A 22,625-nucleotide genomic window follows, 5' to 3' on the forward strand; every position below is an offset into this window, starting at 1 on the left:
TTTTACATTTACGAAGTTTATTTGCAAATTCTGTGTCTCACTTATAACTTTAATACACCAACAAAATGAAAGCACCAGAAACCTGTTAGTTCAGTTGTGTTCTATTGAATCCATTGTTGTATAAGGAAGTGTCTTTCAACAGCTGTGATGTCACAAGGTTCTAATTCAACTTCTGTTCTGTCTAAATGACGTGTGTGTCGGCGTGGGGCAGAATAAAATCTCATAATTTGACTGGTTTAAAAAAAGACATGTTTACAAGTCCAGATTGAAGTGACTGTCTATTGTAACCATGCTACAGTTCTGGTAACATGTGCTTTGGAGATTTGTGTTACCAGAAAAATCATCTTAATTGGCAGCTAGTTGTACTGTACAACGTGCCAACTGCCAAGACCTAAACAGGTTACTTCAGTCAAGGATAGTACATTGGATTGCAATCCAACGCCATTTCTTTCACTCAGTTCACTTGGGTGATTGGCAACTATAATGTTAAGTGTTGGGCGCATGTTTCATGAGCTGAAGAAACACAGAATTTTCCCTATACGCACAAAGCTTCTCAAATGTGTTAACATCCCTGTTAGTGAGCATTTCTCCATTGCCAAGACAATCCATCCACCTGACAGATGTGGCATACCAAGAAGCTGATTACAGGTGCACCTTGTGCTGGGTATAATAAAAGGCCACTAAAAGGTGCAATTGTCACAACACAATGCCAGATGTCTCATGTTGAGGGAGCGTGCAATTGGCATGATGTAGTGGCACAACCGAGCCCCTTCACCTTAGTTTTCTTTAGGGGTGATTGGCACAAAAAAAAGACCTTGCACACTGAGTTATGGGTTCGACTTAAGATTTTGTAAAATCTGGAAAATGACTCAACACAAACCATAAATTAACATTAATTCATTAATTAAAAAAATATATATATTTGTATTATTATAGGAGGCAAATCAGACCAGAACTACAAAACGTAACAGTTGAATATTAAGTTGTGCACACTAGACTCATTGCGTGGCAGTATGTATGTTTTAGCAGGTGTATCCAAGTCTTACAAAATATGACATGTACAAAGTATATGAAGCCCTATAAAATGACAGTTATTCCACAGATACCATACCGTTCAGCGGGTTGATGGAGCTTCATTTATTGTCCAAGCTCATTCCAAGTGCAAAACTTAAAAGGGATAGTTCATTACTCCAATTGGAAAATGAAGTCAACTATCCATTTTAACTCATCACCAGTCAAATTACCAAACCTAAAATTAAAAGGGATTGTTCACCATCTCATTCAGTTCCAATCCAAGTCAACTTCCCCTCTAAAGTCATGCGAGTGAACTATCCCTTTAAGAATAGTCTACTGGTAATGATCAGAGTTGCAGGGTGGCGAAGAGTTTCCGTGGCGATGTAGTGTTGTCAAGCAGTTTCCCTGTCATCACATGCGGTGGCGTCTCGTCCCTGTGGGGGGCGCTATTCTCCTTCAACACATCCATCAGGCCACCGTAACACTTCCTGCACCGCGCATGGTACATATCGGCTCCACCAATCACCTCCAACTGGGGGCGAGGCACAGACAAGAAACAGGAAGTGAGATCATGTCCAAATATAGGCAGACCTAAAATCAACCTCCTTACTCCTTTGGGCGGATGTGAAAGGATCAGATGGGTAATAAACGGTGAAATGGGACACAGTGATAACTGATTCCTGCAGGGACTTTTCATTCCTAACTGTTTGACTAATACAACAGGGATGATAGAGATCAAGAGGGGATTTCAGAAAGGGAGAGAAGCAGGTAGACCAGGACACTGAATGTCAATAGAGATTGGTTGTGACGACAAAGAGGATATGAAAAACCACCAGTCTCATTTCACTCCCAGAAGTTCAAGGGAATACAACCTTTGAGTCTGAAAGGAATGTGATGTTTCTACCGTATGTGATGTTTCTACTGTATGTGATGTTTCTACTGTATGTGATATTTCTACTGTATGTGATGTTTCTCCTGTATGTGATGTTTCTACTGTATGTGATGTTTCTACTGTATGTGATGTTTCTCCTCAGTTCTAATATAAATCACCCCCCCCCTCACCTCTTTCTCTGCCCCTAGTCTCTTGGTGTATGCTGCCTCCTTGTAACACTGCATACAAACAGCGTTCAGCTTCACAACGCTCTCAGCCAGGGGAACCAGGTTCAGGATGTCTCCAAAGGGCTGCAGACAGACGGGACAGAGTTAGGTCAGACAGTACAGTTCTCTGGCTAGTGTACCGTCTGAAACAGACAGACAGGACAGGACAGAGTTAGGTCAGACAGTAGATCTCTGGCTAGTGTACTGTCTGAAACAGACAGACAGGACAGAGTTAGGTCAGACAGTACAGTTCCCTGGCTAGTGTACTGTCTGAAACAGACAGACAGGACAGAGTTAGGTCAGACAGTACAGTTCCCTGGCTAGTGTACTGTCTGAAACAGACAGACAGGACAGAGTTAGGTCAGACAGTACAGTTCTCTGGCTAGTGTACCGTCTGGAACAGACAGACAGGACAGAGTTAGGTCAGACAGTACAGTTCTCTGGCTAGTGTACCGTCTGAAACAGACAGACAGGACAGAGTTAGGTCAGACAGTAGTTCTCTGGCTAGTGTACCGTCTGAAACATCATTCATACGCAGTTATTAATTCAAATTAAACTGAAACTCTACATGTAAAATATTCTATTCTCTGAGACAACGGTTACCGATGACGACATGATTACGATGCTCGACAACCAGGAGGCAGGCAGCAGACGTTGGATAAGACTCATCATCATCCATGTTTACCTTTCTCTGGAAGGTTCCGTCCAGGGCCGCTACGATTATAGTCTTCCCCATGTTGGCCATCTCCTCACAGAACTGCACTATGTCTGGGAACTGACAAACACAACAAAATAACAGTTAGGACCTCATTGGTAATGTAGCCTAGGTCAGTGTAATGTAGCCTAGGTCAGTGTAATGTAGCCTAGGTCAGTGTAATGTAGCCTAGGTCAGTGTAATGTAGCCTAGGTCAGTGTAATGTAGGTAATGTAGCCTAGGTTAGTGTAATGTAGCCTAGGTCAGTGTAATGTAGGTAATGTAGCCTAGGTCAGTGTAATGTGTAATGTATAGGTAGTGTAATGTAGCCTAGGTCAGTGTAATAGGTAATGTAGCCTAGGTCAGTGTAATGTAGGTAATGTAGCCTAGGTCAGTGTGTAATGTAGTAATGTAGCCTAGGTCAGTGTAATGTAGCCTAGGTCAGTGTAATGTAGGTAATGTAGCCTAGGTCAGTGTAATGTAGCCTAGGTCAGGTAATGTAGCCTAGGTCATTGGTAATGTAGCCTAGGTCAGTGTAATGTAGCCTAGGTCAGTGTAATGTAGGTCTAGGTCAGTGTAATGTGTAATGTAGCCTAGGTCAGGTAATGTAGCCTAGGTCAGTGTAATGTAGCCTAGGTCAGTGTAATGTAGGTAATGTAGCCTAGGTCAGTGTAATGTAGGTAATGTAGCCTAGGTCAGTGTAATGTAGGTAATGTAGCCTAGGTCAGTGTAATGTAGCCTAGGTCTAGTGTAGTGTGTAATGTAGCCTAGGTCCTAGGTCAGTGTAATGTAGGTAATGTAGCCTAGGTCAGTGTAATGTAGGTAATGTAGCCTAGGTCAGTGTAATGTAGCCTAGGTCAGTGTAATGTAGGTAATGTAGCCTAGGTCAGTGTAAGTGTAATGTAGGTAATGTAGCCTAGGTCAGTGTAATGTAGGTAATGTAGCCTAGGTGTAGGTAATGTAGCCTAGGTCAGTGTAATGTAGGTAATGTAGCCTAGGTCAGTGTAATGTAGCCTAGGTAATGTGTAATGCCTAGGTCAGGTAATGTAGCCTAGGTCAGTGTAAATGTAGCCTAGGTCAGTGTAATGTAGCCTAGGTCAGTGTAATGTAGGTAATGTAGCCTAGGTCAGTGTAATGTAGCCTAGGTCAGTGTAATGTAGGTAATGTAGCCTAGGTCAGTGTAATGTAGCCTAGGTCAGTGTAATGTAGGTAATGTAGCCTAGGTCAGTGTAATGTAGGTAATGTAGCCTAGGTGTAAGTGTAATGTGTAGGTATGTAGCCTAGGTCAGTGTAATGTAGCCTAGGTCAGTGTAATGTAGGTAATGTAGCCATTAGGTAATGTAGCCTAGGTAGTGTAATGTAGCCTAGGTCAGTGTAATGTAGGTAATGTAGCTAGGTGTAAGTGGTAATGTAGCCTAGGTCAGTGTAATGTAGGTAGCCTAGGTCAGTGTAAGTGTAATGTGTAATGTAGCCTAGGTCAGTGTAATGTAGGTAATGTAGCCTAGGTCAGTGTAATGTAGGTAATGTAGCCTAGGTCAGTGTAATGTAGCCTAGGTCAGTGTAATGTAGCCTAGGTCAGTGTAATGTAGGTAATGTAGCCTAGGTTAGTGTAATGTAGGTAATGTAGCCTAGGTCAGTGTAATGTAGGTAATGTAGCCTAGGTCAGTGTAATGTAGGTAATGTAGCCTAGGTCAGTGTAATGTAGGTAATGTAGCCTAGGTCAGTGTAATGTAGGTAATGTAGCCTAGGTCAGTGTAATGTAGGTAATGTAGCCTAGGTCAGTGTAATGTAGCCTAGGTCAGTGTAATGTAGGTAATGTAGCCTAGGTCAGTGTAATGTAGCCTGGGTCAGTGTAATGTAGCCTGGGTCAGTGTAATGTAGGTAATGTAGCCTAGGTCAGTGTAATGTAGCCTAGGTCAGTGTAATGTAGGTAATGTAGCCTAGGTCAGTGTAATGTAGCCTAGGTCTGTGTAATGTAGGTAATGTAGCCTAGGTCAGTGTAATGTAGGTAATGTAACCATTGGTAATGTAGCCTAGGTCAGTGTAATGTAGGTAATGTAGCCTAGGTCAGTGTAATGTAGGTAATGTAGCCATTGGTAATGTAGCCTAGGTCAGTGTAATGTAGCCTAGGTCAGTGTAATGTAGGTAATGTAGCCTAGGTCAGTGTAATGTAGGTAATGTAGCCTAGGTTAGTGTAATGTAGGTAAGGTAGCCTAGGTTAGTGTAATGTAGCCTAGGTTAGTGTAATGTAGGTAATGTAGCCTAGGTTAGTGTAATGTAGGTAATGTAGCCTAGGTCAGTGTACTGTAGGTAATGTAGCCTAGGTCAGTGTACTGTAGGTAATGTAGCCTAGGTTAGTGTACTGTAGGTAATGTAGCCTAGGTTAGTGTAATGTAGCCTAGGTTAGTGTAATGTAGGTAATGTAGCCTAGGTTAGTGTAATGTAGGTAATGTAGCCTAGGTTAGTGTAATGTAGGTAATGTAGCCTAGGTTAGTGTAATGTAGGTAATGTAGCCTAGGTCAGTGTAATGTAGGTAATGTAGCCTAGGTCAGTGTAATGTAGGTAATGTAGCCTAGGTCAGTGTAATGTAGGTAATGTAGCCTAGGTTAGTGTAATGTAGGTAATGTAGCCTAGGTCAGTGTAATGTAGCCTAGGTCAGTGTAATGTAGGTAATGTAGCCTAGGTCAGTGTAATGTAGGTAATGTAGCCTAGGTTAGTGTAATGTAGGTAATGTAGCCTAGGTCAGTGTAATGTAGGTAATGTAGCCTAGGTCAGTGTAATGTAGGTAATGTAGCCTAGGTCAGTGTAAGTGTAATGTAGCCTAGGTCAGTGTAATGTGTAATGTAGCCTAGGTTAGTGTAATGTAGGTAATGTAGCCTAGGTTAGTGTACTGTAGGTAATAATAGGTAGCCTAGGTTAGTGTAATGTAGGTAATGTAGCCTAGTGTTAGTGTAAGTGTAGGTAATGTAGCCTAGGTTAGTGTACTGTAGGTAATGTAGCCTAGGTTAGTGTAATGTAGGTAATGTAGCCTAGGTTAGTGTAATGTAGGTAATGTAGCCTAGGTTAGTGTAATGTAGGTAATGTAGCCTAGGTTAGTGTAATGTAGGTAATGTAGCCTAGGTTAGTGTAATGTAGGTAATGTAGCCTAGGTTAGTGTAATGTAGGTAATGTAGCCTAGGTCAGTGTAATGTAGGTAATGTAGCCTAGGTTAGTGTAATGTAGCCTAGGTCAGTGTAATGTAGGTAATGTAGCCTAGGTTAGTGTAATGTAGGTAATGTAGCCTAGGTTAGTGTAATGTAGCCTGGGTCAGTGATCTCCTCAGAGACATTTCACAGTTCTGTTGTAGCCCTGAACTAGATCACCCGATTCAACTAGTCGAGGGCCTGATGATTAGTTGACCAGTTGAATCAGGTGTGCTCGCTCTGGAATAGTTTAAATACGTGGAACGTCTGGGGGAGACGTTTGAAAAAAGGTGGGCCGAGGTCATAACAGTAAGGAATATGGTGCTGATGATGCCATGTGCTTAACAGATGAATATAACAGATGCATATCAATGGCAGCTTATTTAGCTGTAGAGACAATACAGGTAATGATCTAGTGAGGAACAAAGAGGATCACTCTGTTGGACACAGTGAGAGGCTAACAGACTAATGTACTATACTTACAAACTGTCCTTCGTCGATTCCGATGACGCAGGCCTGCAGAGCTAGAGAACGCACGTCGCTCAGGCAGTTGGCTGGTACAGCTTCCATTGTTTTTCTGGTGTTTGTGTATAAATAAATAAATATACACACACATTCATGCATATACAGAGACCATCCTACTAAATACATTAGTGATGCTGCAATTCAGTACATTTTGCCATGGGGCAGAGAGGAAAATTAACTGTTTTACAGTTAACTTCATGCAATTCTGCACATTTTGCAACAGGGTGGAGAGAAATGTTGAACGTTTTTAATATATCCGTGTGAGACTGACAAAAAAAACAATCAGCCCCAGGCTGGTAATTCGAACATGATAACACGTTTAAATAGCTGGCCGCTAAACTAATTTAGCAATCTAATAAATGTTAGCTGACATGGGCTATTTGATTGTCTGTCAGTGAGTGACACAACAAGAGAAACTGCCGAAGCACCGCCACATGTCACAATGACACCTTGTGTATTCTACTGTTCAACCTCGCAAAGGCAGAAGGGAAACAACTGTTGTCCTGGGCGGCAACAATGAGAATCAGGTGAAACGGGGTATTGATTAATTCATGGGGGTGAGGTTAAATGTAATGTTATCTGTACAAATCAGGAGATCATGTATTTGACATAAACCAGAGTGCTCTTACTTGTCGTGCGTGGCCATGCCCTTCTCAGAGTAGCGCGTATCTTTGGCATATTTGACCACCAAACAGTTGTACTGAGCGACCTGGAAACGACGCACTCGCCTTATCAACTCAGTGCTGTTAATAAGAAAATACATTTCAGTCAGTTATAGAAAAAATGTATCACAAACTTGTAATACAGCCACGAAGCGCTCTCTAAAACACTGACATGGAGTAGACGGTTACAGTTTATAGGATAAGTGCGAAGATCCTATTAAATTACTTATATGTTCTAATTTGTATTACTATGTAAAGTACACTACAGTAGCTTGTTACGAGCGGTGCTTGAGATGCTGATTACAGAACACCGTGTACTAATGCACTGTTACATTTGGCGGGCTGCAATTCTAACGAGTTGTTATTGTTGTGCAATCAGGTTACGGTGGTTCACTGGCTGTCGGTACAAAATCTTAGCTCTTCGTTAACAAATAAACAGTTGTTTATGTAGAATTAGCGAACGGAAACCTTTTGCCGGAGAACATTGGCCCAAAGATGACCTGCAAACAAATGAGAGACAATGAGTTTGATGTGTACGATCAACATAGAAATATGAACGTACAGTCATTGCATTTCATATTTGTTTTGTTATATGATTATAAAAAGGTTTAGGTTAACGTTGGAAAAATGCAAGCAAGCATTTGTCTCAAAAGAAATGTGAACGTACCTGGATCTGTCCTATTGCTTTCCGTGGGGAATTTGGCAGGATTCTTGGAACATTCAAACACTCCATTACGTTAACCTTCTGTTAAACAATATTTGTAATTATTATGAAAAATCACTCTGCACTCTTTCGAGAGGCTGAAAAGATTACGAATGTCCCGCCGCAGAGGTTTCTGTAAACGCTTGATCAGGGTCACTGAACGAACCAATCAGCTCACAGAATAATCACGTGACAAATGCGCCAGTAGGTCAAATGTTCGTTCTTCTGGCGGGAGAGTTTGTTAATTATACTCATTATGAAGTTGTACTTTCACATAACTCATTTGTGATTGTACTGAGCTCCACAGTATTTAACATGTATCTAGACAATTCATTGTAATACTCTGAAGGCACTACTGTACTAATGCACTGTTACATTTGGCGGGCTGCAATTCTAACGAAGCTGTTTGAACGTTAAATGACGAGCCAGAGGCATTGATGCGAGTAACCAGTCTTGTTCAGTTCATCACAACACATCCGGGTATCTCAAGCAGCCCGGTAAAACACAAGAGTTGCAGTAATGAACATTTACCAACAGATGGCATCACTGTGTCATCTTACACCCATAACAGAAGCTGTTATTGTTGTGCCATCAAGTTACGGTGGTTCACTGACTGTGTGGTACAAAATCTTAGCTCTTGTCGTTAACAAATAAACAGCTGTTTGTAGAATTAGCCAACTGAAACATTTTGCCTGAGACCATTGGGACACCGCGCAGACACTCGTCCCGCAGACCCGTTGACCCAGTGGACTCGATGGTCGTTTTTTTCCCCTTATCTTTTGTCCAATTCCAAAGGTTCTCTGTGTTGTGCCTCTCGGAGTCTATCTGCTGGTGTTACATTCAAGAGCAACAATGTCACGTTGGAAGGAAATGAATAAGGATGTAAGTGATGTTAATATGATGTACGTTTTGTGTCTGTTCATACAATGTCACGTTGGGAGGATATGAATAAGGATGTAAGTGATGTTAAGATGATTTTGTGTCTGTTTACACAGTAGACATTGTACTGTAAATATGTAACCGGTGCAGCTGTAGCTCTGCTTTGTGTGTGATTGATTGCGACTAAAGACGTGGACCTCGGATATCAGGTTGTTTTAACGCATTACAGTTCTCTCCTGCATCCAAAAGAAAATACACAACATTTGTAGAGCACAAATATGTGCGTCTCTCGTAAGTACGCGCGCCCCTATTCCCCAGGAAGCAGGCATTCATAATAACAAAACAACATGCTATTAACATATGAACCTGGTGGGAATTTTTTTTTGAAAAAAAACTTTAAAAAAATGTAACCTTTATATAACAAAGTATTTTAACAACTGTTAGAAATATATAATAATGTCTGCACGTAGCCTAGTTCCTCTTTTTCATAACCTACTCTTCATTTCTAAACTTTGCCTATCCGTTTGCCATTATTACTATAAAATAAAGCACCGTTTCTCATATCTAAATATCGATTATAAATGCTTTAGTTCACTGCTCCCATCATCTGTTGAAACAACAAAAGTATCAACAAAAATCTGTATGTTGACTTTTCTGCTATTAATCAAAAGTTCCGAATGACCACCGACTGGGGGCGCTGTTGGACTGCGCCCTCGCTGTCTGCCTGGTCTTTATGAGCTTATGTTCCCACTCCAACCTGCTTGTACCGATGGCCGCCCCGATTCACAACACACTTGTGTGTGGTTGCTTTGACAGGAGCTAGAGAGGCAGTTTTCGCCCAGCCAATGGTCGCACAGAATGTCGGCAGACGACGTTATCAAATCCCACGTGACGGCGCTCAAAGAAGGTCTGTCGATGATTGATTAACTAGCCGATAATGTTGATTATTGACAAGAGTGTGGGTTCAGGAAAGAGCAATAGCCAACTGATTGCTATGGGGATCTTCTTTAGGCGAGCGGCGACATATGGGTGGTGCCCGCAGTCCGAATAATGAAATGAATGATTGGAAAGTAACCAACTGTATGTCGTTGGTTTGATTTCTGCCCCGTATGGCTAACAAGTATTTCTGTATCCCTAGGTTACACTACAGTTTAGTCAAAATACATTTTTGCAAAGTAAACAAAGGGGTGTGTCTGTATATTTCTCCGTGTGCGTGTTTAGGTACGGAGCGTGCCCGGGGCCTGGCCCAAACCCTCCTCAACGTTCCCTATGGAGAAGGAGAGGGGGAGAAACTAGACGTCTATGTTCCCACCACCACTTCTCTAGGTGTGTGTCTGTGATATATCTTCACTTCTCTAGGTGTGTGTGTCTGTGATATATCTTCACTTCTCTAGGTGTGTGTGTCTGTGATATATCTTCACTTCTCTAGTGTGTGTGTCTGTGATATATCTTCACTTCTCTAGGTGTGTGTCTGTGATATATCTTCACTTCTCTAGGTGTGTGTCTGTGATATATCTTCACTTCTCTAGGTGTGTGTGTCTGTGATATATCTTCACTTCTCTAGGTGTGTGTGTCTGTGATATATCTTCACTTCTCTAGGTGTGTGTGTCTGTGATATATCTTCACTTCTCTAGGTGTGTGTCTGTGGTGTGTGTCTGTGATATATCTTCACTTCTCTAGGTGTGTGTGTCTGTGATATATCTTCACTTCTCTAGGTGTGTGTGTCTGTGATATATCTTCACTTCTCTAGGTGTGTGTGTCTGTGATATATCTTCACTTCTCTAGGTGTGTGTGTCTGTGATATATCTTCACTTCTCTAGGTGTGTGTGTCTGTGATATATCTTCACTTCTCTAGGTGTGTGTGTCTGTGATATATCTTCACTTCTCTAGGTGTGTGTGTCTGTGATATATCTTCACTTCTCTAGGTGTGTGTGTCTGTGATATATCTTCACTTCTCTAGGTGTGTGTGTCTGTGATATATCTTCACTTCTCTAGGTGTGTGTGTCTGTGATATATCTTCACTTCTCTAGGTGTGTGTGTCTGTGATATATCTTCACTTCTCTAGGTGTGTGTGTCTGTGATATATCTTCACTTCTCTAGGTGTGTGTGTCTGTGATATATCTTCACTTCTCTAGGTGTGTGTGTCTGTGATATATCTTCACTTCTCTAGGTGTGTGTGTCTGTGATATATCTTCACTTCTCTAGGTGTGTGTGTCTGTGATATATCTTCACTTCTCTAGGTGTGTGTGTCTGTGATATATCTTCACTTCTCTAGGTGTGTGTGTCTGTGATATATCTTCACTTCTCTAGGTGTGTGTGTCTGTGATATATCTTCACTTCTCTAGGTGTGTGTGTCTGTGATATATCTTCACTTCTCTAGGTGTGTGTGTCTGTGATATATCTTCACTTCTCTAGGTGTGTGTCTGTGATATATCTTCACTTCTCTAGGTGTGTGTGTCTGTGATATATCTTCACTTCTCTAGGTGTGTGTCTGTGATATATCTTCACTTCTCTAGGTGTGTGTCTGTGATATATCTTCACTTCTCTAGGTGTGTGTCTGTGATATATCTTCACTTCTCCAGGTGTGTGTCTGTGATATATCTTCACTTCTCCAGGTGTGTGTCTGTGATATATCTTCACTTCTCTAGGTGTGTGTGTCTGTGATATATCTTCACTTCTCTAGGTGTGTGTGTCTGTGATATATCTTCACTTCTCTAGGTGTGTGTGTCTGTGATATATCTTCACTTCTCTAGGTGTGTGTCTGTGATATATCTTCACTTCTCTAGGTGTGTGTCTGTGATATATTTTCACTTCTCTAGGTGTGTGTCTGTGATATATCTTCACTTATATTCAAATCAGCATGAGTTTTCCTCCACAATAGGGCTTTATTACAGACATAAATACTCCTCAGCCCCCCTCAGCCCCCCCCCCCCATCACCACAGACAGCCCTCGGGCATCACCACAGACAGCCCTCGGGCATCTCCACAGACAGCCCTCGGGCATCTCCACAGACAGCCCTCGGGCATCTCCACAGACAGCCCTCAGGCATCTCCACAGACAGCCCTCAGGCATCTCCACAGACAGCCCTCGGGCATCTCCACAGACAGCCCTCGGGCATCTCCACAGACAGCCCTCGGGCATCTCCACAGACAACCCTCGGGCATCTCCACAGACAGCCCTCAGGCATCTCCACAGACAGCCCTCAGGCATCTCCACAGACAGCCCTCAGGCATCTCCACAGACAGCCCTCAGGCATCTCCACAGACAGCCCTCAGGCATCTCCACAGACAGCCCTCAGGCATCTCCACAGATAGCCCTCAGGCATCTCCACAGACAGCCCTCAGGCATCTCCACAGACAGCCCTCAGGCATCTCCACAGACAGCCCTCAGGCATCTCCACAGACAGCCCTCAGGCATCTCCACAGACAGCCCTCAGGCATCTCCACAGACAGCCCTCAGGCATCTCCACAGACAGCCCTCAGGCATCTCCACAGACAGCCCTCAGGCATCTCCACAGACAGCCCTCAGGCATCTCCACAGACAGCCCTCAGGCATCTCCACAGACAGCCCTCAGGCATCTCCACAGACAGCCCTCAGGCATCTCCACAGACAGCCCCCAGGCATCTCCACAGACAGCCCCCAGGCATCTCCACAGACAGCCCCCAGGCATCTCCACAGACAGCCCCCAGGCATCACAACAGACAGCCCTCAGGCATCCACAGACAGCCCTCAGGCATCTCCAGAGACAGCCCTCAGGCATCTCCACAGACAGCCCTCAGGCATCTCCACAGACAGCCCTCAGGCATCTCCACAGACAGCCCTCAGGCATCTCCACAGACAGCCCTCAGGCATCTCCACAGACAGCCCTCAGGCATCTCCACAGACAGCCCTCAGGCATCTCCACAGACAGCCCTCAGGCATCTCCACAGACAGCCCTCAGGCATCACAACAGACAGCCCTCGGGCATCTCAACAGACAGCCCTCAGGCATCTCCACAGACAGCCCTCAGGCATCTCCACAGACAGCCCCCAGGCATCTCCACAGACAGCCCTCAGGCATCTCCACAGACAGCCCTCAGGCATCTCCACAGACAGCCCTCAGGCATCTCCACAGACAGCCCCCAGGCATCTCCACAGACAGCCCTCAGGCATCTCCACAGACAGCCCCAGGCATCTCCACAGACAGCCCTCAGGCATCTCCACAGACAGCCCTCAGGCATCATCCCTCTGATCCCAGCTACTGAGACACACACCTTCATTCTTCATCTCGTGGTGAAATTAAATAAAAGAAGGGTTTCCCTGAAAACATGAAAACTGAGTTATTTTCTGTCACTGATTATTTAAGATATTACATCAAAATTGTATTAAAAGGAAGCATAAACCAAAACTCTCTCCAGATCTCCTGTTCTAACAATAGTGTACTGCAGCTACAGTATGTTGTTGAGACCGAAGGGGGTATACTGTTGTGTAGTACTGTAGTAATGTAGTGTTGTACTGTGGTGCTGTACTGTAGTGGAGTAATGTAGTGTTGTACTGTAGTGGAGTATGTATGTAGTAGTGTAGTACTGTAGTGTAGTAGTGTACTGTGGTGCTGTACTGTAGTGGAGTAATGTAGTGTTGTAGTGGAGTAATGTAGTGTAGTAGTGTAGTACTGTAGTGTAGTAGTGTACTGTGGTGTAGTAGTGTACTGTGGTGTAATACTGTAGTTCAGTAGTGTATTTTTTTTATTTAACCAGGAAGGACTCATTGAGATTTAAAATCTATTTTTCCAGAGTGTCCTGGCCAAGACAGGCAGCACCAAGTCATGACAAACATTACAGACAAACAACATGAAACACTACAAGTCATCTGGTAAAACCCATAGAATTCACAAGAGTATAACAAAATCAAAAACGGCTAATTAAAAACATTGACAGGTCAGGGAATCAGTCTCAAGATCATTCATCAGTGATTTAAAAACACCAATCGGGACAAGTTCTTCCAGTTTAAAAGTATTTTGTAAGGCGTTCCAAGACGATGGTGCAGAGGACATAAAAACCCTCTTACCAAATTCAGTTGGGACATTTGGAACAGTTAGCAGGATAAAGTCCAGCGAACGAAGAGAGTACCCACCACATTTCTGAACAATAAAAATGCCCAAATATAAAGGTAGTAAACCCAAAATGGCTTTGTAAATAAAAGTATACCAGAGACTGAGCCTACGAGTGACAATAGAAGGCCAGCCAACCCTGGTATACAAAGTGCAGTAAGTGTTGTAAGTGTAGTGGAGTAATGTAGTGTTGTACTGTAGTGCAATAGTGTAGTACTGCGGTGTAGTAGTGTAGTACTGTAGTGTACTGTGGTGTAATACTGTAGTTCAGTAGTGTAGTGAGTAATGTAGTGTTGTACTGTAGTGTAATGTAGCTCAGTACTGTAGTTCAGTACTGTTTGTACTGTAGTGTAATACTGTTGTGTAGCTACATTACTACAGTACTGTAGTTCAGTACTGTTGTGTAGTACTGTAGTGTACATTACTACTGTTGTGTAGTACTGTAGTGTACATTACTACTGTTGTGTAGTACTGTAGTGTACATTACTACTGTTGTGTAGTACTGTAGTGTACTACTGTTGTGTAGTACTGTAGTGCAGTAAGGCAGCAGCACATTACTGACAGCTGTGACACATGTCTAATGCCTTAAAGGGGATCCGGTACGCCCTTAAAGGGGATGCGGTAGCCCTTATCAAGGGAATGCGGTAGCCCTTATCAGGGGGATGTGGTAGCCCTTATCAGGGGGATGTGGTAGCCCTTAAAGGGGATGCGGTAGCCCTTATCAAGGGGATGCGGTAGCCCTTAAAGGGAATGCGGTAGCCCTTAAAGGGATGCGGTAGCCCTTATCAAGGGGATGCGGTAGCCCTTAAAGGGGATGCGGTACGCCCTTAAAGGGGATGCGGTACGCCCTTAAAGGGGATGCGGTAGCCCTTAAAGGGGATGCGGTAGCCCTTAAAGGGGATGCGGTAGCCCTTAAAGGGGATGCGGTAGCCCTTAAAGGGGATGCGGTAGCCCTTATCAAGGGGAAACCAAGCTTTCACAACACGTTACATGACACACAGGCATGGGGGCAACATGGAACCGGAGAAACAAGGCATTTCCACAGTAGAAACTGCACACAGACACAGATCCACACAGACACAGATCCACACAGACACAGATCCACACAGACACAGATACACACAGACACAGACGTAGATCCACACAGATGTAGATCCACACAGACACAGGTCCACACAGACACAGGTCCACACAGACACAGATTCACACAGACACAGATCCACACAGACACAGATCCACACAGAAACAGACGCAGATCCACACAGACGCAGATCCACACAGACACAGATCCACACAGACACAGGTCCACACAGACACAGGTCCACACAGACACAGATCCACACAGACACAGATCCACACAGATCCACACAGAAAAAGTCCACACAGACACAGATCCACACAGACACAGATCCACACAGACACAGATCCACACAGACACAGACCCACACAGACACAGACCCACACAGACACAGATCCACACAGACACAGATCCACACAGACACAGATCCACACAGACACAGGTCCACACAGACACAGGTCCACACAGACACAGGTCCACACAGACACAGGTCCACACAGACACAGGTCCACACAGACACAGATCCACACAGAAACAGACGCAGGTCCACACAGACACAGGTCCACACAGACACAGATCCACACAGACACAGGCAGTGCCCTGGGTTAGACAGCTCATATGCATCTGTCCATGGATCTTCTAAGTGGGTGTTTGCGGGGGAGGGGGTGAAGGTGTGTGGAAGGACGGAAAAAATGGCATAAATCGTCATTCAAGTAAATTCTATTTTTTTGTAAATTTTCGAGTGGAAATGGTTAAAAGTAATTATTGTGTTGTATGGGGCTGTTTAACTTTGTTTTTTGTTTGAAATATATTTTAAAGTAAAGAAATCTGAGTGTCCACATCATTCTGTTACTGTGGAATTGCCCATAACCATGTTTTCTTTCTTCTTATAGATGTCCCACTGGTAATCTACCTCCATGGAGGCTACTGGCAGTTCCTTAGGTATCTGGTCTATCTGTCTGTCTGTCTGTCTGTCTGTCTGTCTGTCTGTCTGTCTGTCTGTCTGTCTGTCTGTCTGTCTGTCTGTCTGTCTGTCTGTCTGTCTGTCTGTCTGTCTGTCAGGTAGGTAGAGAACAGCAGGTGCCATCTAGGTAGAGAACAGCAGGTAGAGAACAGCAGGTAGAGAACAGCAGGTAGAGAACAGCAGATAGAGAACAGCATGTAGAGAACAGCAGGTAGAGAACAGCAGGTAGAGAACAGCAGGTAGAGAACAGCAGGTAGAGAACAGCAGGTAGAGAACAGCAGGTAGGTAGAGAACAGCATCTAGAGAACAGCATCTAGAGAACAGCAGGTAGGAGAACAGCAGGTAGGTAGAGAACAGCAGGTAGAGAACAGCAGGTAGGTAGAGAACAGCAGGTAGAGAACAGCAGGTAGAGAACAGCAGGTAGAGAACAGCAGGTAGAGAACAGCAGGTAGGTAGAAAACAGCAGGTAGAGAACAGCAGGTAGGTAGAAAACAGCAGGTAGAGAACAGCAGGTAGAGAACAGCAGGTAGAGAACAGCAGGTAGAGAACAGCATCTAGAGAACAGCAGGTAGGTAGAGAACAGCAGGTAGAGAACAGCAGGTAGAGAACAGCAGGTAGAGAACAGCAGGTAGAGAACAGCAGGTAGGTAGAAAACAGCAGGTAGAGAACAGCAGGTAGGTAGAAAACAGCATCTAGAGAACAGCAGGTAGAGAACAGCAGGTAGAGAACAGCAGGTAGGTAGAGAACATCAGGTAGAGAACAGCAGGTAGGTAGAGAACAGCAGGTAGAGAACAGCAGGTAGAGAACAGCAGGTAGAGAACAGTAGGTAGAGAACAGCAGGTAGAGAACAGCATCTAGAGAACAGCAGGTAGAGAACAGCAGGTAGAGAACAGCAGGTAGGTAGAGAACAGCAGGTAGAGAACAGCAGGTAGAGAACAGCAGGTAGAGAACAGCAGGTAGAGAACAGCAGGTAGAGAACAGCAGGTAGAGAACAGCAGGTAGAGAACAGCAGGTAGAGGTAGAGAACAGCAGGAACAGGTAAAGAACAGCAGGAACAGGTAGAGAACAGCAGGTAGAGAACAGCAGGTAGGTAGAGAACAGCATCTAGAGAACAGCAGGTAGAGAACAGCATCTAGAGAACAGCAGGTAGTAAAGAACAGCAGGTAGGTAGAGAACAGCAGGTAGAGAACAGCAGATAGAGCACTGCAGGTAGAGAACAGCATCTAGAGAACAGCATCTAGAGAACAGCATCTAGAGAACAGCAGGTAGAGAACAGCATCTAGAGAACAGCAGGTAGGTAAAGAACAGCAGGTAGGTAGAGAACAGCAGGTAGAGAACAGCAGGTAGGTAGAGAACAGCAGGTAGGTAGAGAACAGCAGGTAGAGAACAGCAGGTAGAGAACAGCAGGTAGGTAGAGAACAGCAGGTAGAGAACAGCATCTAGAGAACAGCATCTAGAGAACAGCAGGTAGAGAACAGCATCTAGAGAACAGCAGGTAGGTAGAGAACAGCAGGTAGGTAGAGAACAGCAGGTAGGTAGAGAACAGCAGGTAGGTAGAGAACAGCAGGTAGGTAGAGAACAGCAGGTAGGTAGAGAACAGCAGGTAGAGAACAGCAGGTAGAGAACAGCAGGTAGGTAGAGAACAGCAGGTAGGTAGAGAACAGCAGGTAGGTAGAGAACAGCATCTAGAGAACAGCATCTAGAGAACAGCAGGTAGAGAACAGCAGGTAGAGAACAGCATCTAGAGAACAGCAGGTAGAGAACAGCATCTAGAGAACAGCAGGTAGAGAACAGCAGGCAGGTAAAGAACAGCAGGTAGAGAACAGCAGGTAGGTAGAGAACAGCAGGTAGAGAACAGCAGGTAGAGAACAGCAGGTAGAGAACAGCAGGTAGAGAACAGCAGGTAGAGAACAGCAGGTAGAGAACAGCAGGTAGAGAACAGCATCTAGAGAACAGCAGGTAGGTAAAGAACAGCAGGTAGGTAGAGAACAGCAGGTAGAGAACAGCAGGTAGAGAACAGCAGGTAGAGAACAGCAGGTAGAGCACTGCAGGTAGAGAACAGCAGGTAGAGAACAGCATCTAGAGAACAGCAACTAGAGAACAGCAGGTAGAGAAACAGCAGGTAGAGAACAGCAGGTAGAGAACAGCAGGTAGGTAGAGAACAGCAGGTAGGTAGAGAACAGCAGGTAGGTAGAGAACAACAGGTAGAGAACAGCAGGTAGAGAACAGTCAGGTAGAGAACAGCAGGTAGGTAGAGAACAGCAGGTAGAGAACAGCAGGTAGGTAGAGACCAGCAGGTAGGTAGAGAACAGGTAGGTAGAGACCACAGGTAGGTAGAGAGCAGCAGGTAGGTAGAGACCAGCAGGTAGGTAGAGAACAGCAGGTAGGTAGAGAACAGCAGGTAGGTAGAGAACAGCTAGAGAACAGGGTAGAGAACAGCAGGTAGAGAACAGCAGGTAAGTAGAGAACAGCATCTAGAGAACAGCATCTAGAGAACAGCAGGTAGAGAACAGCAGGTAGAGAACAGCAGGTAGAGAACAGCAGGTAGAGAACAGCAGGTAGAGAACAGCAGGTAGAGAACAGCAGGTAGAGAACAGCAGGTAGAGAACAGCAGGTAGAGAACAGCAGGTAGAGAACAGCAGGTAGAGAACAGCAGGTAGAGAACAGCAGGTAGAGAACAGCAGGTAGAGAACAGCAGGTAGAGAACAGCAGGTAGAGGTCTAGAGAACAGCAGGTAGAGAACAGCAGGTAGAAAACAGCAGGTAGAAAACAGCAGGTAGAGAACAGCAGGTAGGTAGAGAACAGCAGGTAGAGAACAGCAGGTAGGTAGAGAACAGCAGGTAGAGAACAGCAGGTAGAGAACAGCAGGTAGAGAACAGCAGGTAGAAAACAGCAGGTAGAAAACAGCAGGTAGAAACAGAAAACAGCAGGTAGAAAACAGCAGGTAGAGACAGCAGGTAGGTAGAGACCAGCAGGTAGAGACCAGCAGGTAGGTAGAGACCAGCAGGTAGAGAACAGCAGGTAGAGAACAGCAGGTAGAGAACAGCAGGTAGATAACAGCAGGTAGAGAACAGCAGGTAGAGAAACAGTAGGTAGAGAACAGCAGGTAGAGACCAGCAGGTAGAGACCAGCAGGTAGAGAACAGCAGGTAGAGAACAGCAGGTAGGTAGAGACCAGCAGGGTAGAGAGAACCAGCAGGTAGAGACCAGCAGGTAGAGACCAGAGAACAGCAGGTAGAGAACAGCAGGTAGAGAACAGCAGGTAGAGAACAGCAGGTAGAGAACAGCAGGTAGAGAACAGCAGGTAGAGACAGCAGGTAGAGAACAGCAGGTAGAGAACAGCAGGTAGAGGACAGTAGGTAGAGAACAGCAGGTAGGAAACAGCAAGTAGAGAACAGCAGGTAGAGAACAGCAGGTAGAGAACAGCAGGTAGAGAACAGCAGGTAGAGAACAGTAGGTAGAGAATAGCAGCTAGAGAACAGCAGGTAGAGAACAGCAGGTAAAACATCTGAAAAAGATAATGCAGATCCATTTATATATAGAATGTTTGTTAAATGTGTTTTGTAACTTTACACATATTCAGGGATTTTGTGTGTGTGGAGAGGAGGATGCAGGAGAGAGGACGCAGGAGTTGAGCAAATCCATTTGAGAAAAGGCCTATATGTTTCTTCTTCCTAGTAAGGAGGAGTCCGGGTTTATGGCTGTCCCATTGGTCCAGAAGGGCGTTGTGGTGGTTGCCGTGGGTTACGACATCGCTCCCAAAGGTACCGTTGATGTGTCCCTGGTTTGTGATGTCATAGCAGCATAGGAGACATTATGAATGCGTCCCAAATGTCTCCCTGTTTATCTATAGCGCACTACTTCTGTAGACTGCAGCTGGGGTCTTCAGAGCACAGCAGCCTGTTGGGCTAAAATTGTGCCCTGGTCTAAAATTGGGCCCTGGTCTAAATTTGTGCCCTGGTCTAAAATTGTGCCCTGGTCTAAAATTGTGCCCTGGTCTAAAATTGGGCCCTGGTCTAAAATTGGGCCCTGGTCTAAAATTGGGCCCTGGTCTAAAATTTGTGCCCTGGTCTAAAATTGTGCCCTGGTCTAAAATTGGGCCCTGGTCTAAAATTGGGCCCTGGTCTAAATTTGTGCCCTCCATCTGTCCCTCGTTTGTTCCTATGTTTTCTTACTTTCCTCCTCGTCCCCCTGTTTCCCATCCAGGGAACATGGATTTGATGGTGTCTCAGGTGCGGAGGAGTGTGGTGTCCGTCATTCAACAGTATTCACACATTAGGTGCGCCCTCTTCATCAGTCTCAATCTCAGATCTGTGCTTACTAAAGGCAGTCTTAATGATATAGAAGCACATTTTTAATCAACTTCCATTGCCCTCCCAGAGTGGCTGAATATAATCTTTACTATCTGACTAAATGAGATAGTAACAAATATGTCATGATTTGATGATATGAATGTCTAGGCTAGGGGTTGGTTTCTGACTGGCAATCTCTCTCTCTCTCTCTAGTGGTCTGTAACTAATATGTCATGATTTGATGATATGAATGTCTAGGCTAGGGGTTGGTTTCTGACTGGCAATCCTCTCTCTCTCTAGTGGTCTGTAACAAATATGTCATGATTTGATGATATGAATGTCTAGGCTAGGGGTTGGTTTCTGACTGGCAATCCTCTCTCTCTCTCTCTAGTGGTCTGTAACTAATATGTCATGATTTGATGATATGAATGTCTAGGCTAGGGGTTGGTTTCTGACTGGCAATCCTCTCTCTCTCTCTCTAGTGGTCTGTACCTGTGTGGCCACTCTGCGGGGGCCCACCTGGCTGCTATGATCCTCTCTACAGACTGGTCTCAGTACAGTGTGACCCCTCAGATCAAAGGTGAGAGGTTAGAGGTCAGTAGATAGCGGGTTGTCAGCAGAGACGTGAGCTCAGTAATCTTTCTCCATAACCACAGAAAGACCTGCTTTTTTATTTTGAATGATTGACAATCTTCTCTCCCTCCTATCTCCTTACCCAAACATTGTCTCTCTCTCCTATCTCCTTACCCAAACATTGTCTCTCCCTCCTTTCTCCTTACCCAAACATTGTCTCTCCCTCCTATCTCCTTACCCAAACATTGTCTCTCCCTCCTACCTCCTTACCCATACATTGTCTCTCCCTCCTATCTCCTTACCCATACATTGTCTCTCCCTCCTATCTCCTTACCCAAACATTGTCTCTCCCTCCTGTCTCCTTACCCAAACATTGTCTCTCCCTCCTATCTCCTTACCCAAACATTGTCTCTCCCTCCTATCTCCTTACCCAAACATTGTCTCTCTCTCCTATCTCCTTACCCAAACATTGTCTCTCCCTCCTTTCTCCTTACCCAAACATTGTCTCTCCCTCCTATCTCCTTACCCAAACATTGTCTCTCCCTCCTACCTCCTTACCCAAACATTGTCTCTCCCTCCTATCTCCTACCCATACATTGTCTCTCCCTCCTATCTCCTTACCCAAACATTGTCTCTCCCTCCTGTCTCCTTACCCAAACATTGTCTCTCCCTCCTATCTCCTTACCCAAACATTGTCTCTCCCTCCTATCTCCTTACCCAAACATTGTCTCTCCCTCCTATCTCCTTACCCAAACATTGTCTCTCCCTCCTATCTCCTTACCCAAACATTGTCTCTCCCTCCTATCTCCTTACCCAAACATTGTCTCTCCCTCCTATCTCCTTACCCAAACATTGTCTCTCCCTCCTATCTCCTTACCCATACATTGTCTCTCTGTCTCTCAGGTGCGTTCCTGGTCAGTGGTATATATGACCTCCTGCCCATCCTATCCACCTATGTCAACGAGCCTCTGAAGATGACAGAGTACGTACCACACACCCCCACACCCATCCACCCCTGAAGATGCACCACTGAATGCTCTACCTCAGGTATTCCCAAACTGGGGTACGCGCAATGCTGTCGGGGGTACACCAAATAAAAAATATATAATTTAATGTATTTTTTCTCACATTTTCAAACAGTACATTAATGTTTTCCATGGGGATATACATTTGGGTGAGTTTTTTTTCTCTTGACTGAGTAGCCTCATTTCACTGCCAAAAATAAAATGAAACCATCCAGTGTTCAGTGAAATAACAACACAAAGTCAAATACAGGGAGCCTAGTCAAATAATGAACATCCAATCACATTAACCGTTACTCATCCAATCACATTAACCGTTACTCTCTCGCAGGAAACCTTCATTCTTGTGCAGACATTTAGAAACGAAACATGACAATTTGAAAAATAAGCCACAGGAGTTTTTTTGAGCGAGAATAAAGACGACTTTCGAGTAGTGAGACATGTATAAAAGCAACAGATACCATTAATAAGAAGGGGTTAGAAGCATCTTATATGGTGAGTTACTGAGTGGCTAGGACAGGCAAGCCCCATACTATGGTGAGTTACTGAGTGGCTAGGACAGGCAAGCCCCATACTATGGTGAGTTACAGAGTGGCTAGGACAGGCAAGCCCCATACTATGGTGAGTTACTGAGTGGCTAGGACAGGCAAGCCCTATACTATGGTGAGTTACTGAGTGGCTAGGACAGGCAAGCCCCATACTATGGTGAGTTACTGAGTGGCTAGGACAGGCAAGCCCCATACTATGGTGAGTTACCGAGTGGCTAGGACAGGCAAGCCCCATACTATGGTGAGTTACTGAGTGGCTAGGACAGGCAAGCCCTATACTATGGTGAGTTACTGAGTGGCTAG

At 44.7% G+C, this 22,625-nt stretch overlaps 2 protein-coding genes across 5 annotated transcripts in view; one reads left to right on the forward strand and one right to left on the reverse strand.

The window, feature by feature from the left end:
* On the reverse strand, positions 1 to 8,030 carry tk1 (thymidine kinase 1, soluble). The gene is made up of 7 exons (XM_046336111.1): positions 7,843 to 8,030; positions 7,644 to 7,675; positions 7,143 to 7,256; positions 6,472 to 6,565; positions 2,798 to 2,887; positions 2,077 to 2,196; positions 1 to 1,546 (listed from the first exon to the last, which is right to left on the reverse strand). The coding sequence occupies exons 1-7, from the start codon at positions 7,906 to 7,908 to the stop codon at positions 1,361 to 1,363; spliced, it is 702 nt and encodes a 233-aa protein (XP_046192067.1). The 5' UTR covers positions 7,909 to 8,030; the 3' UTR covers positions 1 to 1,360.
* Positions 6,992 to 22,625, forward strand: part of afmid (arylformamidase) — a 25,959-nt gene continuing 10,325 nt past the window's right edge. Inside the window, exons 1-8 of one of the 4 annotated variants that reach the window (XM_046336109.1) lie at positions 6,992 to 7,040; positions 8,674 to 8,760; positions 9,574 to 9,664; positions 15,818 to 15,866; positions 19,566 to 19,651; positions 20,094 to 20,166; positions 20,662 to 20,759; positions 21,656 to 21,734. In XM_046336109.1, coding sequence (XP_046192065.1) covers positions 8,731 to 8,760; positions 9,574 to 9,664; positions 15,818 to 15,866; positions 19,566 to 19,651; positions 20,094 to 20,166; positions 20,662 to 20,759; positions 21,656 to 21,734 — 506 coding nt within the window. In that variant the 5' untranslated portion in view covers positions 6,992 to 7,040; positions 8,674 to 8,730. Of the gene's footprint in view, positions 7,041 to 8,673; positions 8,761 to 8,789; positions 8,835 to 9,573; positions 9,665 to 9,767; positions 9,838 to 9,978; positions 10,084 to 15,817; positions 15,867 to 19,565; positions 19,652 to 20,093; positions 20,167 to 20,661; positions 20,760 to 21,655; positions 21,735 to 22,625 lie in introns of those variants that run through there. The other 3 variants (XM_046336107.1, XM_046336106.1, XM_046336108.1) reach the window with 3 other exon arrangements.

This window comes from Oncorhynchus gorbuscha, unplaced genomic scaffold (genome assembly GCF_021184085.1).
Source record: "Oncorhynchus gorbuscha isolate QuinsamMale2020 ecotype Even-year unplaced genomic scaffold, OgorEven_v1.0 Un_scaffold_928, whole genome shotgun sequence".
NCBI lineage: Eukaryota > Metazoa > Chordata > Actinopteri > Salmoniformes > Salmonidae > Oncorhynchus > Oncorhynchus gorbuscha.

Bases quoted from the DNA above. Each gene is read 5' to 3' on its own strand.
- tk1 (XM_046336111.1), bottom strand. From the start codon at position 7,908: ATGGAGTGTTTGAATGTTCCAAGAATCCTGCCAAATTCCCCACGGAAA. The intron at 2,197-2,797 runs GTAAACATGGAT...GTCTGTCTGCAG, and splicing joins ACGGAACCTTCCAGAGAAAG to CCCTTTGGAGACATCCTGAA. The intron at 1,547-2,076 runs GTGAGGGGGGGG...CCTCGCCCCCAG, and splicing joins GACTAGGGGCAGAGAAAGAG to TTGGAGGTGATTGGTGGAGC.